Raw genomic sequence first — 12,041 nt, 5'->3', positions numbered from 1 at the left:
GGATGCTATTAGGAATTTAAGGCGGGATCCCATGTGGGATCCCATGCAGGATGTTCCATAATCCCAGGTGGGATCCCATGTGGGATGTTCCATAATCCCAGGTGGGATCCCATGCGGGATGTTCCATAATCCCAGGTGGGATCCCATGCGGGATGTTCCATAATCCCAGGTGGGATCCCATGCGGGATGTTCCATAATCCCAGGTGGGATCCCATGCGGGATGTTCCATAATCCCAGGTGGGATCCCATGCAGGATGTTCCATAATCCCAAGTGGGATCCCATGCGGGATGTTCCATAATCCCAGGTGGGATCCCATGCGGGATGTTCCATAATCCCACCCGGGATCCCACCTGAAAAAGGCGGGATCCCACCTGGGACACACCTGGGATCCCAGGTGGGATTGGCGGGATCCCACCTTATATTTTTACCTGGGACTTGATCACTAAGGCCTTCCCTGAGTGTTTTTTTTTCTAAGCAGTTTTGTAACTAAGACTTTTCCATAGTGAAATCTTTGTAGTTTATTCTGCAATTGAGAGAACCTCTGATTTGAAACAACAACAAAAAATTGAAAGCTGTGGCAAAGCTCAAAGGGGGAAGACTCTCCTTCAAAGAAGCACCAAAGTTGTTGGTTATAATTTTTCCCAAACTTATATAGGTACTGGTGTTCTAGTACAGTCAAAGTCAACACACAGGTGCTTTGTGGCAAGTTTTATTTTTTAACCCGTTAAATCCTAGAGTGACAAGTATCTAATTTCTCCTTAGAGTAGTACCACTGATATATTTATTATAAAGACCATGGAAGTAAAGGAAATGATTGCTAAACTAAAAAGCTGTGATTGAAACACAGATTCTCCTTGTCAGTACCAAAGGAAATGTGCAATTCAGAATAGTATGAAGAATATGCATACTGATATAAAGATGTAAAGGGATAATTAATATGTTTACAGATTAAGAGCACAACAATCATCAGTTCAAGTATTTCACAGAGCAAAGCAAAGACAAATGATAATTGAGAAAAACTAAATGATTCAGCATGTTTTATAAATCTCTGTTCATGTTTACTTTACTATCCCATAAAGGGCTCATTACAAACTGTGTTATCTGCTAGGCTATAGGGAAGAGTTAATTAAATTAGACTATAAACTTCTCCACTTACACAAATGAAAGGCTGTGCCTTTGAATGTTTTCACCACACAATCAACATAAATGTGTGAGATGTCAGAGGTTAAAGAATTCAAAACAACTCAAAGCCTTGAGCTATCAAGCCCAGGAAAGGATTGGAGCACATATTGTTACATTTGGCCTCTCAGAGTGTACATCATAACAAAAAGTGATATTTTCAGCTGCCTAATTTGGTATCTTTTGGGATTGCATGAGATAAAGTGTTAGGCTGTTTCAGTTTAATTTAACTTTGTAAAGAGAGTTTACAGTGGATGCATAATTATAAAACCCAAAATTAATGTTATGCCTGAATTTTACAGAAAGGAATGATGAAGTGAGATTTGAAGTTTTCCTTTATAAATTTGTGAAGTGTGAAATATTCCTGCATGAAACCCAATAAGGACTGTCCCTTTGCTAAAAAACAATATTTGCATCCTCAACCAACATCAATTGGTATCTTTTATGAGTGAAATAAAAGGTTGAGCCACAAGACTCGGATCAAAATTTCTAATGAACATCTGTGCCCTTTTAAGAAAAGATCTTTTACCCCCCCCCCTTAAGATCAGGATCAAACATCTCTGACACTGTATTTTTTTACACTCAGAAACACAGCTCTATACATGTGTAATGTGTAACAGAGTTCCTTCATCATCCATACTGCTGCTGAGGAGCAGTAGTCACTTATCTGCTCTATTGCCTTGTTTGCTCATCAGTCTCCTCTTCTAAATCTATGTTGCTCGCACTGTGCATTCCCACAAGGACATCTGCAATCTTGTTTGTGTCATTTCCTGAAATTGGAACCAATTCATACTTTCCTCTGCATTCCTCAGAGTCATCCAGAATTTCCCTCAGCTTGCGGATGAATAACACCACCTAGGTTACAAGGTAAATGGTTTCGGTTGGTGTAAGCATCAGCTTAACCCTTCAGCTCTCAGTAGTGATTAACCCGTAACTTCTCCATAATATTCATAAATTATCCAGCAAACAGTTAATGAGAATACTCAAACTTATCAGGTAGAAGTTGTTATCTTGATTTAATGCTAAATTCTTGTTACTAATTTACAAGGAAATTTGTTTAAGCTAGAAGGGGGAATAAAAATCAGATCTTGGGAGTTAAAGGGTTAAGCTACAACAATCGCTTACAAAATTTGTATTAAAAACACTACCTCAAAAAGAAATTCTAAGAACAAATATTTATTATCATATATCAAAAATTTTACAACAGATCACACTTGTTCACCTGATGATCCCGCTCTGGACCAGTCAAGGGGGCTTTTGCATGACCTGACATTTCGTACAGGGACATAAGAGGCGTAGCGTACTCCAGGACAAAGTGGTACTCATCCACTGTTCCATCTGGGCGGGGCATCTCTATGCGGTGTACCGCATGCTGGTAACTTCTCTCCAAAATTCCAGCCCTGTTAATTTTACTCGCGGGGAGTTTGCCGGCCCATTTTACCCTGTCATCTGCTTTGGAGATTTCTTCAAATGTATAGCACGTTTTTGGAAGTAAAATGAAAAGCTTTTCGTCTGTAATCTTATGACGAAATGTGTCCGATTCGGAAATACGATATCCCAGTCTTGGCAGCACCAGCTTCAGATAGCCAAAGTAGTAGCTCCAAGCCAGCCCATCAGCCACATTCTTGTTTTCTTTTTCGTTCAAATCCGATGTCTCTACAGGAGAGAGCTGTCGAAGACCCACAAGGAATGACAATTGCGGAACCACGAGACAATTCAGGAAAAACAAGATGGAGAAACCTGGACTCGAGAAAACTTCGTATTGTTCATGCAGCATAAAACACAGTGTCAGAGCGGAAGCGATGGCGACAACTAAAATACTACCGGAATTATTGAAAGTGAAAGTCGTCTTGAGAATATCTTTCCAGTTTCCTCGATATCTCGCGTGTTTGTGTTTAATCTCTTCAGACACTAGGCACAATCTTCGTACCATTTCTCCGAGAACGACACTCAAGATAAGCAAGGCTGTTGTAAACACCAGGAAGTGAATCCCTTCTCTCTTTTCGTTATCCTTTACTGCGAACAAAAGCATCACGCCACTAATCACAACCACGATAGCTGATGTGATCGTAGCAATATTTCCACGAAGCTCGGAAAGTGGTCCAAAGCCATTATGTGCTTGCTGAGCTACGTCATCTCCTCGGGGAAGAAGATTATCAGTCATGGTGGAGAAAACTATTCCTTTCTCACGATGGTCTTACGTTACTCGTGAAGTTGGCCTCAAACAAATACGTCAAACTGTTGGGAGCAGATCACTTATTCAAATAGAACGCTATTCACTCGGGTAATCCCCCAGATGAATTCTCTGGACCTGATTGGCCAGGAGCACGTCAGGATGTTCAGAAGGTGTACCCTTGGGGGAAAGCCCCCCTGACGTGGTGGGTTAATCAAAGTTTCATAGTGCTCTTTCAGCAACTTTCGGTTTCTTGAGATCTTTCCCTTACGAATGAAAAACTGAAATAAAAACGTTTTCCTAACCTATACCTTTTGGAGCCCCCCACTTGAAAGTCCGTTGGGTTTAAAAATTGTGGTTTTCACGGGAAGGTTGCATGTCCTCATAGAAACTAGAAACAAATTGACTTTAAATCAGGGTGTATAATGGTAACTATTGCTTCAATATTGGATTATCCATATTTATGTGAGGGCCAGTTAAAATTAGCTCTGCCTTCATCTTGGCTAGGCTCATAGAAGAGAACAAGGACGATCAAAGGGTTATTAATGCTATTGCCAAATGACATAAAACCTCTGCATAAACCAATACCACCAGTGTAAAACACTTGAGGTATAATGATATTGTTTTCTTCTTTTTCATCACCTGAAATGTATCAAATTGAAAACAGAACTTTTTGGGGGTTTTCACAGGAATGAAAGGGTGAAGTGATATAATACTAATCAAACCCATGTATGACCTTTATAGCTGGCCATCAAGGCAAGTGTACATGCTACAACTGGGGGGCAGAGGGGTGGGGAGTATGGATGGAGCCAGGACACTACTTGTCTTGTATGAAAGTGACAATAACTTCCACATTTTTCTGCCTCCCTCAGACAGTTAAGGACATCAGTATATTTATTAGCTATCAACAAAGTATCTTTAGGATTCCTTGGTATAAAATGTTGTGAAATTACAGTTTCAGTGAACAACTGTATCAGAAAAGTGTAAAAAGAAAAAATTTGGTATTTTCACAATAGTACTTGTGTCAGTTGTCTTTATAGACTATACTACTTTCCAAAAATGTTCTCAGTTTTTTATAGACTGATGTATTTATGTCTCAGATCCCTCCTATAATCAATAAGCAATATCATTTTGTTCACAGCGGTCACTGTTCTGGTATGTTCACTTCATCAGCTTCCTCATCCATCTCCACATTGGCAGCTTTATGCATTTCAACCAGGATATCTGCAATCTTCTTTTTCTCCTCATCTCCTGAAAATGGAACCAATTCATACCTTCCTCTACATTCTGTACTCTTATCCAAAATTTCCTTCAGTTTTCGAATGAACAACACTACCTAAAGGATATGAAAGAGAGAGAAAAAGAAAAGGATTAAACAAAGTTTAATTATATATAATATAATTATATATGTAAATAAATCTTGATTATGATCTATCCTTGTGGTGTAGTGCTCGATGCATTCGCAGAGTATGGTATGTCTAAAAGTTGGACAAATCAATAAGACTTAACTTTTCTGTGACCCTGCGTTTCACACTTACGCGATCATCAGCCATGAAAATTGGTCTAATGACTACATAAGCATGAAACTCAGAGTTACAGAAAAGTTGTCTTATTGATTTGTCCAACTTTCATATATATATATATATATATAAATATTATGAGAGGAAAAAAGGACGTAACTACATTTCCCGACAAGCCTGTTTCGTGAATCGCTTCACTAAACCCCTGAAGAGTGAAGCGATTCACGAAACAGGCTTGTCGGGAAATGTAGTTACGTCCTTTTTTCCTCTCATAATATTTATTCTGCTCTGCTTCAACGTATTGAGCACTGTTCCACGCAAAAATCGACCTGCAGACTTCCTATATATATATATATATATATATATATATATATATATATAGGTATATGTACATATATTCATACATACATACATATAGGAAATTCATGTTTAACATACAGATGAAATCTTATTTTACATTTCAAGACTTAATTATCATTTGCTTTGAACATTACAATTAAAATGCACATTTTTTGTTCTTTTTGCTCAAAATGACATACAGTTTTTAAACTGTTTGTGAGTTTGTTTTATCAATACAGCACAAGAAGGCAAAGGAGTTGTTTTAACCACCGAAAAATGGGCTGGGGTAGAAAAATACAGCCTATGGGAACTTTGAAGGAAGTTTTAAACTTTTCTCATTTTACTTTTCTGGTCAATGTATGAAACAACCAATTTGAATTGCTTTTGGTGTACACATATTTTATCATCAATTTTCAAATTAAAAATAAAAAAAAAGAACAGAATGTGGTAAGAGCAATTCACCTGATATTCTTTTGCTTATTTGTTTTTTTTTCTTCCTGTTGTTATCTTAGCCTAAAATCATCTGCCATCCTCCAAAACCTAACAAATACATGAATGCTATTCCCTGGGTGCTTCAACATCTGGTGTCTGACCTGACACATACTGGTGTCCAGGCTCTATGGCTAATGCATAATGTAAGCTTTCACATTGAGGCATGGAGAACTACTTGACAAGCACATAAAAACTCTGAATGGAAGAGATAACATTTTTCACATGCTTCTCAATTGCTTTTCTCAGGCCTGTGGTAGGAGGCAGTAAAAAATTAAATTACATAACAATCCAAGTGTATCAAAAATGGTCACCGCACTACCTGGTGATCCCGCTCTGGAGCCGTTAATTGGGCGTCTTGGAACTTAGACATATCATAGAGGGTCATCAGAGGCGTGGCATACTCCACGATAAAGTGGTACTTTTCGTTTGTCCCATCTGGCATCACTATTTCATGTACCGCATGCTTGTAACTTCTCTCCTTAATTCCTCCCCTGTTAATTTTACTCTCCGGGAGATTGCCGACCCATTTTACCCTGGAATCCGCTTCCTCAATGTCATCACATGTGAAGCACGTTTTTGGAAGTAGAATGAAAAGCTTCTTGTCTATTATCTTATGACGAAATGGGTCCGATTCTGATATCCGATGTTCCAGTCTTGGCAGTACCAGCCTCAGATAACCAAAGTAATAGCCCCAAGCCAGCCCATCAGCCACATTCTTGTTTTCTTTTTCGTTCAAATCCGATGTCTCTACAGGAGAGAGCTGTCGAAGACCCACAAGGAACGACAACTGCGGAATCACGAGACAGTTCAGGAAAAACAAGATGGAGAAACCTGGACTAGAGAATACTTCGTATTGTTCATACAGCCCAAAACACAATATCAGAGCGGAAGCGATGGCGACGACTAAAATCCCACCGAAATTATCGAAAGTGAAAGTCGTCTTGAGAACAGCCTTCCAGTTTCCTCGATATCTCGCGTCCTTGTGTGTAATCTCTTCAAACACTAGGCACAATCTTCGTACTATTTCTCCGAGAACGACACTCAAGGTAAGCAAGGCTGTTTTAAACACCAGAAAATGAATCCCTTCCCTCTTTTCGTTCTCCTTCACTACGAACAAAAGCACCGCGCTACTAAATACAACCACGATCGTTGATGCGATCGTAGCAATATTTCCACGAAGCTCGGAAAGTGGTCCAAAGCCATTATGTGCTTGCTGAGCCACGTCATCTGCTCGGGGAGGATGATTATCAGCCATGGAGGATAAAACTATTCCTTTCTCACGAAGGACTTTTCTTACTCGTGAAGTTAGCCACAGCTTAATGCGCCAAATTGAAGAGAGCTAACCTATTACTCAACTTGAACGCCATTCACTTATTTGGGGAATCCCCTAGATGAATACTCTGGATCTGATTGGCCAGGAGCCTCATCGTGGATATCGTCAGGGTGTACCCCCCTGGGGGAAAGCCCTGAATTAGGGCGGGTGACTCGAAGTTATAAAGTGCTCTCTCAGCAACTTTCACTTTCGAGATATCTTTCCCAGTGGAATAAAAACCAAAAGAAAATCGTTATTCTTAAATGGCCCGTCTGGTGTCCACACAGGTTAGAGAATTTGTAAACCCCTCTAGGCCCCTTGTGGAAAAATTTTGGTACTCGCGTGAGAGCCTTACAAACGGTTATTCAGCGTTAATATTCAAATACTTGCTATTACGTGAAAGCCAATGAAAATATAAAACTTACAATAGTTTGTTCCTCATTGAATTATTTTTTGTGCCTGGCGTAGAGAGGAGCATCGAGGAACATCAAGGAGCATCAGGGGACGTTTAAAGCCAGTGCCAATTGAGATAACACTTCTACGTCCTTAAAGAAAATACATCTACAGAAAGCGAGCATGGTTGTGTGAAAGATGTAAATGGCGCAAAACGACGTGATTGTCATCAGCGACGATGAAGGAGACTTTGTCAACAAAAAGATATCGGAGGAAACACAAATTATTGTTATCGATGAGGACGATGACATTGTCGAATTGACGGAAACGACGAGCAATGTTATTGAAACAATCGCAAGTAGTCAAGTTAAATCTGAGTCCTGTCGTCCGTTGAAAAATTTGAAATTCAGCGAAAATGGCGTTAAGAGGCTCCAAGCCCAGGTAAAGCTCATCGACATTGGAAAATCGAAGAAGCCACTGAAACTTAAAGCTGTGAAACCAGAGAATGACGAGGTAGTTGCAACCAGTTCAACCGAATTCAAAGAAACCAATTCATCGGTGCAGCAGGTGAGAATTGAGATGGAAAGATTCCCGTTCTTCCCATACTTATTCTAAAACAAAGTCTCAGTGTTAATGTACTGTTTGGCCATTGGTTTCTTTTATCCAAGTACTGTAAGCATATCGAAGTATAGGGTTATACGGAAATCTTGCTGAGTTTCTTCAGAGCTTTTCTTCTAAGCTCTGAAGAAAATTGAATTTCTTGGAACAAGAAAAATTACAACCCAATCTCTTTCATTCAGTGTGGTGTCTGGCCAGATCTTCATGAGCATCCCTAATCCAGATAAACTAGTAACCACGCACAGTGTTTGGATGTACTTTCTAAACCACAAGGAGGCTTATTCATATCAAGGTTCCTTCATATCATCGTAAAGCTGTTCAAAGTTGGTAATGTTGTTACTTAGGTTAGTCTAGCTTACTCAGTGGACAACAACTGCCATACTGGGGCTTATACTGGTATTGGCTGCATTGAGTTACCAGGACAACATGTGTTACTTTTCCTGGACAGGATGGTGGTTAACTGCAGGGTATCCATTATGCTCACTTACTCTCATGCTTAAAGTTGTGATTGTCACCAACCAGATTCTCTTGACTGAAAAAAAAAAATAGAAACACTTGAACATTTACAGCCCTGACTGGTACATTTTGTAAATGTTTCATAGTTAGATTAAGAGCTTGAATCAATCTAAGTAGAGGGATATTTTTTTCTAATAATCTTGCTTTCCATGAAACCCTGCGATATTGAAAGGGGACACAAGAAGAAAGGTTGTGTAAAAACTCTTTGAGGCTTTGTCAAAAGGTTTTATAGTTTCCTTGAATTTCTATGGTTTTTTTGGGTTATAATTGGGCCCTCTACAAAAAATACCAAATTGACTTTGACTTTGACTTTGAAAAAAGTTGATGGGTGCATTACAAGTCCTTTTGCAGTCATCAAGTGTCACTGAAAGTTTGTTGTCTGAGGTGAAGAGAGGCAGTGTTTTGGTTAAGTGTGCTAACTACAAAACTCTCATCTTTCCTGTTGACTGATTCCTGATTCTCTATATGTGTCCAGGTTAAGAATGAAGAAGTGGATGCACACAATGGGGAGTTAAGAATGAACCTCTTTGAGAAATTCTGGTCTGGTAAACAAGAAATCATCAGCAACAAACCTGCAAAAGTCATTGAAAGTTTTGATGACTCATACAAACACAAAAAGGCTAAAAGCCTTTGTCAGTCTCCATCTTCATTAAAGCAGAGGAGACTCACTGCTGAGAGTTTCTCTCCTAAGAAGAGGCCTCCTTTACATGGGATTGTGAGAGATGGAGAGCTTTTACATTACACAACACCTTTACACTGCACAGTTCCACTGAAAAAATTAGAACTTGCAAGCAAACAAGAAGAAAGCTTGAGCAAAACCTTCACTGAAAACCAGCTGAATTCACTGCAGGCTCTTAAAGAAGAGAATTTTCACAAAACCTACCTGGAAACTGTCACCAGCTTTATGAGTCCACGTCGTAAACCACCTCCATCCCTTCTGTTTTACCTGTTCAATAATATCTTGCTCTCCAAGCAAAGTGGCTGTGGTACAGAATGTTTTAGAATTCTCTTACGGATTCAAGAATTGCATCCTGCTGAGGTGGCACAGATGTTACAACAGAAAATTACATGGGAGTTTGTTTCCATGATAGTGAAGCTAGCAGGATGCACACAGTCTCACACAGTGGAAAGCTTTAAAATGAATGCCTCCATGGCTTTGTCTTTTCTTGTAAGTGTCATGGAAAAGGAAGTTGAGAAAAAGAAAGTCTGCCTTGTCAAGACAAGTGCGCACCGATTTTTCTCAGTAGATAGACTTTCGGGTAATTTTCATGATGTTGTAGAGTGGGTTAAAAAGGCCACAGAAGAACATCGCAAGGAACAATTGGACCAACATTGTGGGCATAACTTCTGTCCACTATATTTATTACAAAGAATGCTTCAGTTGTCAGTGTTAGTCAGTCAAAGACCAGAGGACACTGCTGTAAGACTAGCCAATGATTTAGTTTTGGCTTATGTAGAGTTACCATCTATCAAGTATAAAACATTGTTGCTTCAGTCAATACAGTCACATTTATTGAAGACAAAGCTGATTGAAATTGTGGTGAAAAACTGTTGTTCTATTGACGAAGAGTTAGAGGAGGAAAGAATGACTAGCTCTGGATTGAAAAATGTGGTCTTAAACTTCAAAAGATCTCCACCTCTCTCTGATGGCATTGTTAGCACTACAAACTGTGAAGAATTTGTTATGCTTCTTGCATATTGGCTGCAAAGCTTTATTTTCTGTCACAAGAGGTCTTTAATGGCAAAAGGAAAAGAATCACAGCGAGTTTTGTCCCTAAATGATGTGGAGGTACTGAGGAGAATTGAACAGGAAGTGTCTATTTTGACAGCTCGTTTAGAGTTATTATGTGACTCTACACTCTCCCCAAGAAGCTACCAATTACTGCAATTAATCTTGTCACTAAAGAGTTTTGCACAAATTCCATAGATGATGTTGCTGCAAATTGTATGATGTCATGTAACAAGGGTGATTGAGACTGTTTTGTTGTACTTAAGTAGCTTGATGCATGATTACAATCAAGAGAAAATCTCACCAAAACCATGATTTCCTGTACTTCTGTTGGAAACTAAAAGAATCAGGATGAAGAATGAGTCAGGTTGGTTTGGAAAAGTTTAGGACAAAGAACATGTGATGTGAATTAAATAGTTTATATATGTCACAATTTTGGCAGATAGCATATTATAAATAAATACCATTCATATTCAGAGTACATTTTGGTGGCAAGTTTTTTTTTATAACCATTTATTTGAATGATGTGGGGATTTAGGAATGTTGTTTTAAATCCAGATTCACTGAAATCCAGGATATTATAATTTTCTAACCACCTGAAAAAAAATTCCAAATCAATACAGAACAGCACTGACAATTACTGTTCACTACAGCGATTTTATTTTACAGCAGTTATCATTAGCATGCATTATCCCTTCTTCCAGGTCACTTAATCCTTTGACTCTCAGGATTGACCAAGAAAGAATTTCTCCTTACAGTATCAATACAATATCAAGCAGACAAGTGATGAGAATAAAGAGAAATATGCATATGGGAATTATTAGTTGATCCAATTTGGAATTCATAGAACTAACATCATAAGGACTGTATGGTAGACAGTAAAGAGAATTACTATTGAGATCTTGGGAGTGAAAGGGTTAAACCTCTTGGGTTGGGCACTCTTCACTTGTGCAACATTTACAATGAAAAAGTTATTCCTTTAAAAAATGGGTGAATACATTTTATTGTCAAATAATCCTGTTGCGTTCATCAAAGGTATATCCGATTATTTTTTAATAATATGCACATAGTTAAATTTTTATTTGCTAAGGAGAAGGTTTTAGGTCAATTCTTGAACCCACTGATGTCAAAGTGGAAACACAAGGGAATAAGAGTTGAACTTCTCACAGCTGATCATTTTTAATTGCTTATCTTTCAGGCCATTTCTAATTTTCACCAGGAACTATGCTTAGCTGATAACATATTTATGCTATAGAAATTTGTGGCACTCTGTTTTCCTGAGAAGTGGTATTTTGTTGGTTATGTAAGAGAATTAAGACAATTAATATTTAATTTCAATAGGACTGTATGTGAAAGTTAGAAATTATTTATTTTCAAGGTTTGGTATATAATATGTTAGTGAGAGTAGTGTTTCTCCAAATGGAAATAAAAAGGATAGAATTGTAGCCACCTTTTGCTTATGCATTTTTAAGAATTCTTTTAGAGAAAAGCTGAAATTGTTCCTTATCCCAACCAGATCAGTAGTTAAGAATTCCAACAGGTGATGACAAGAGGCCAACTTACTAGAGCAGGTGGGTACCTTGCTACTTGTAACTATTCTCATAGAGGACCTTGTGCCTGTTAAGAGTGGTTTGTACTCATGCACTAATAATTTCCCTAAAGAACTAGCAGTGTGCCATGGAAAAGGTGTAACCCTCTTCTTGAGACAAATTATATTCTTTAATAGTGGTGCACTTTTTGCTCAAGTGTTGCTCTTTTTGCTCAAGTGT

The 12,041-nt window shown here is 38.5% G+C and overlaps 3 protein-coding genes across 3 annotated transcripts; 1 reads left to right on the top strand and 2 right to left on the bottom strand.

Moving 5' to 3' along the window:
* Nucleotides 1-696: 696 nt before the first annotated feature.
* LOC131799026 (stimulator of interferon genes protein 2-like) lies at nt 697-3,440 on the bottom strand. Its single transcript, XM_059116691.2, has 2 exons — nt 2,403-3,440; nt 697-2,035 (listed from the first exon to the last, which is right to left on the bottom strand). The coding sequence occupies exons 1-2, from the start codon at nt 3,342-3,344 to the stop codon at nt 1,853-1,855; spliced, it is 1,125 nt and encodes a 374-aa protein (XP_058972674.1). The 5' UTR covers nt 3,345-3,440; the 3' UTR covers nt 697-1,852.
* A 790-nt stretch (nt 3,441-4,230) lies between these two features.
* LOC131799036 (stimulator of interferon genes protein 1) lies at nt 4,231-7,058 on the bottom strand. Its single transcript, XM_059116703.2, has 2 exons — nt 6,024-7,058; nt 4,231-4,689 (listed from the first exon to the last, which is right to left on the bottom strand). The coding sequence occupies exons 1-2, from the start codon at nt 6,957-6,959 to the stop codon at nt 4,498-4,500; spliced, it is 1,128 nt and encodes a 375-aa protein (XP_058972686.2). The 5' UTR covers nt 6,960-7,058; the 3' UTR covers nt 4,231-4,497.
* A 305-nt stretch (nt 7,059-7,363) lies between these two features.
* LOC131799027 (uncharacterized) lies at nt 7,364-11,717 on the top strand. Its single transcript, XM_059116692.2, has 2 exons — nt 7,364-7,976; nt 9,019-11,717. Exons 1-2 carry the CDS (start codon nt 7,614-7,616, stop codon nt 10,468-10,470), a joined length of 1,815 nt encoding a protein of 604 aa, XP_058972675.2. The 5' UTR covers nt 7,364-7,613; the 3' UTR covers nt 10,471-11,717.
* The last annotated feature ends 324 nt before the right edge of the window (nt 11,718-12,041 follow it).

This window comes from Pocillopora verrucosa, chromosome 1 (genome assembly GCF_036669915.1).
Source record: "Pocillopora verrucosa isolate sample1 chromosome 1, ASM3666991v2, whole genome shotgun sequence".
NCBI lineage: Eukaryota > Metazoa > Cnidaria > Anthozoa > Scleractinia > Pocilloporidae > Pocillopora > Pocillopora verrucosa.
This window is presented reverse-complemented; position numbering and strand designations above follow the sequence as displayed.

Coding starts and splice junctions, on each gene's coding strand:
- LOC131799027 (XM_059116692.2), top strand. CDS start 7,614: ATGGCGCAAAACGACGTGATTGTCATCAGCGACGATGAAGGAGACTTT. Junction 7,977..9,018: donor CCAATTCATCGGTGCAGCAG/GTGAGAATTGAG, acceptor ATATGTGTCCAG/GTTAAGAATGAAGAAGTGGA.
- LOC131799036 (XM_059116703.2), bottom strand. CDS start 6,959: ATGGCTGATAATCATCCTCCCCGAGCAGATGACGTGGCTCAGCAAGCA. Junction 4,690..6,023: donor CTCCAGAGCGGGATCACCAG/GTAGTGCGGTGA, acceptor CATATCCTTTAG/GTAGTGTTGTTCATTCGAAA.
- LOC131799026 (XM_059116691.2), bottom strand. CDS start 3,344: ATGACTGATAATCTTCTTCCCCGAGGAGATGACGTAGCTCAGCAAGCA. Junction 2,036..2,402: donor GTCCAGAGCGGGATCATCAG/GTGAACAAGTGT, acceptor CTTGTAACCTAG/GTGGTGTTATTCATCCGCAA.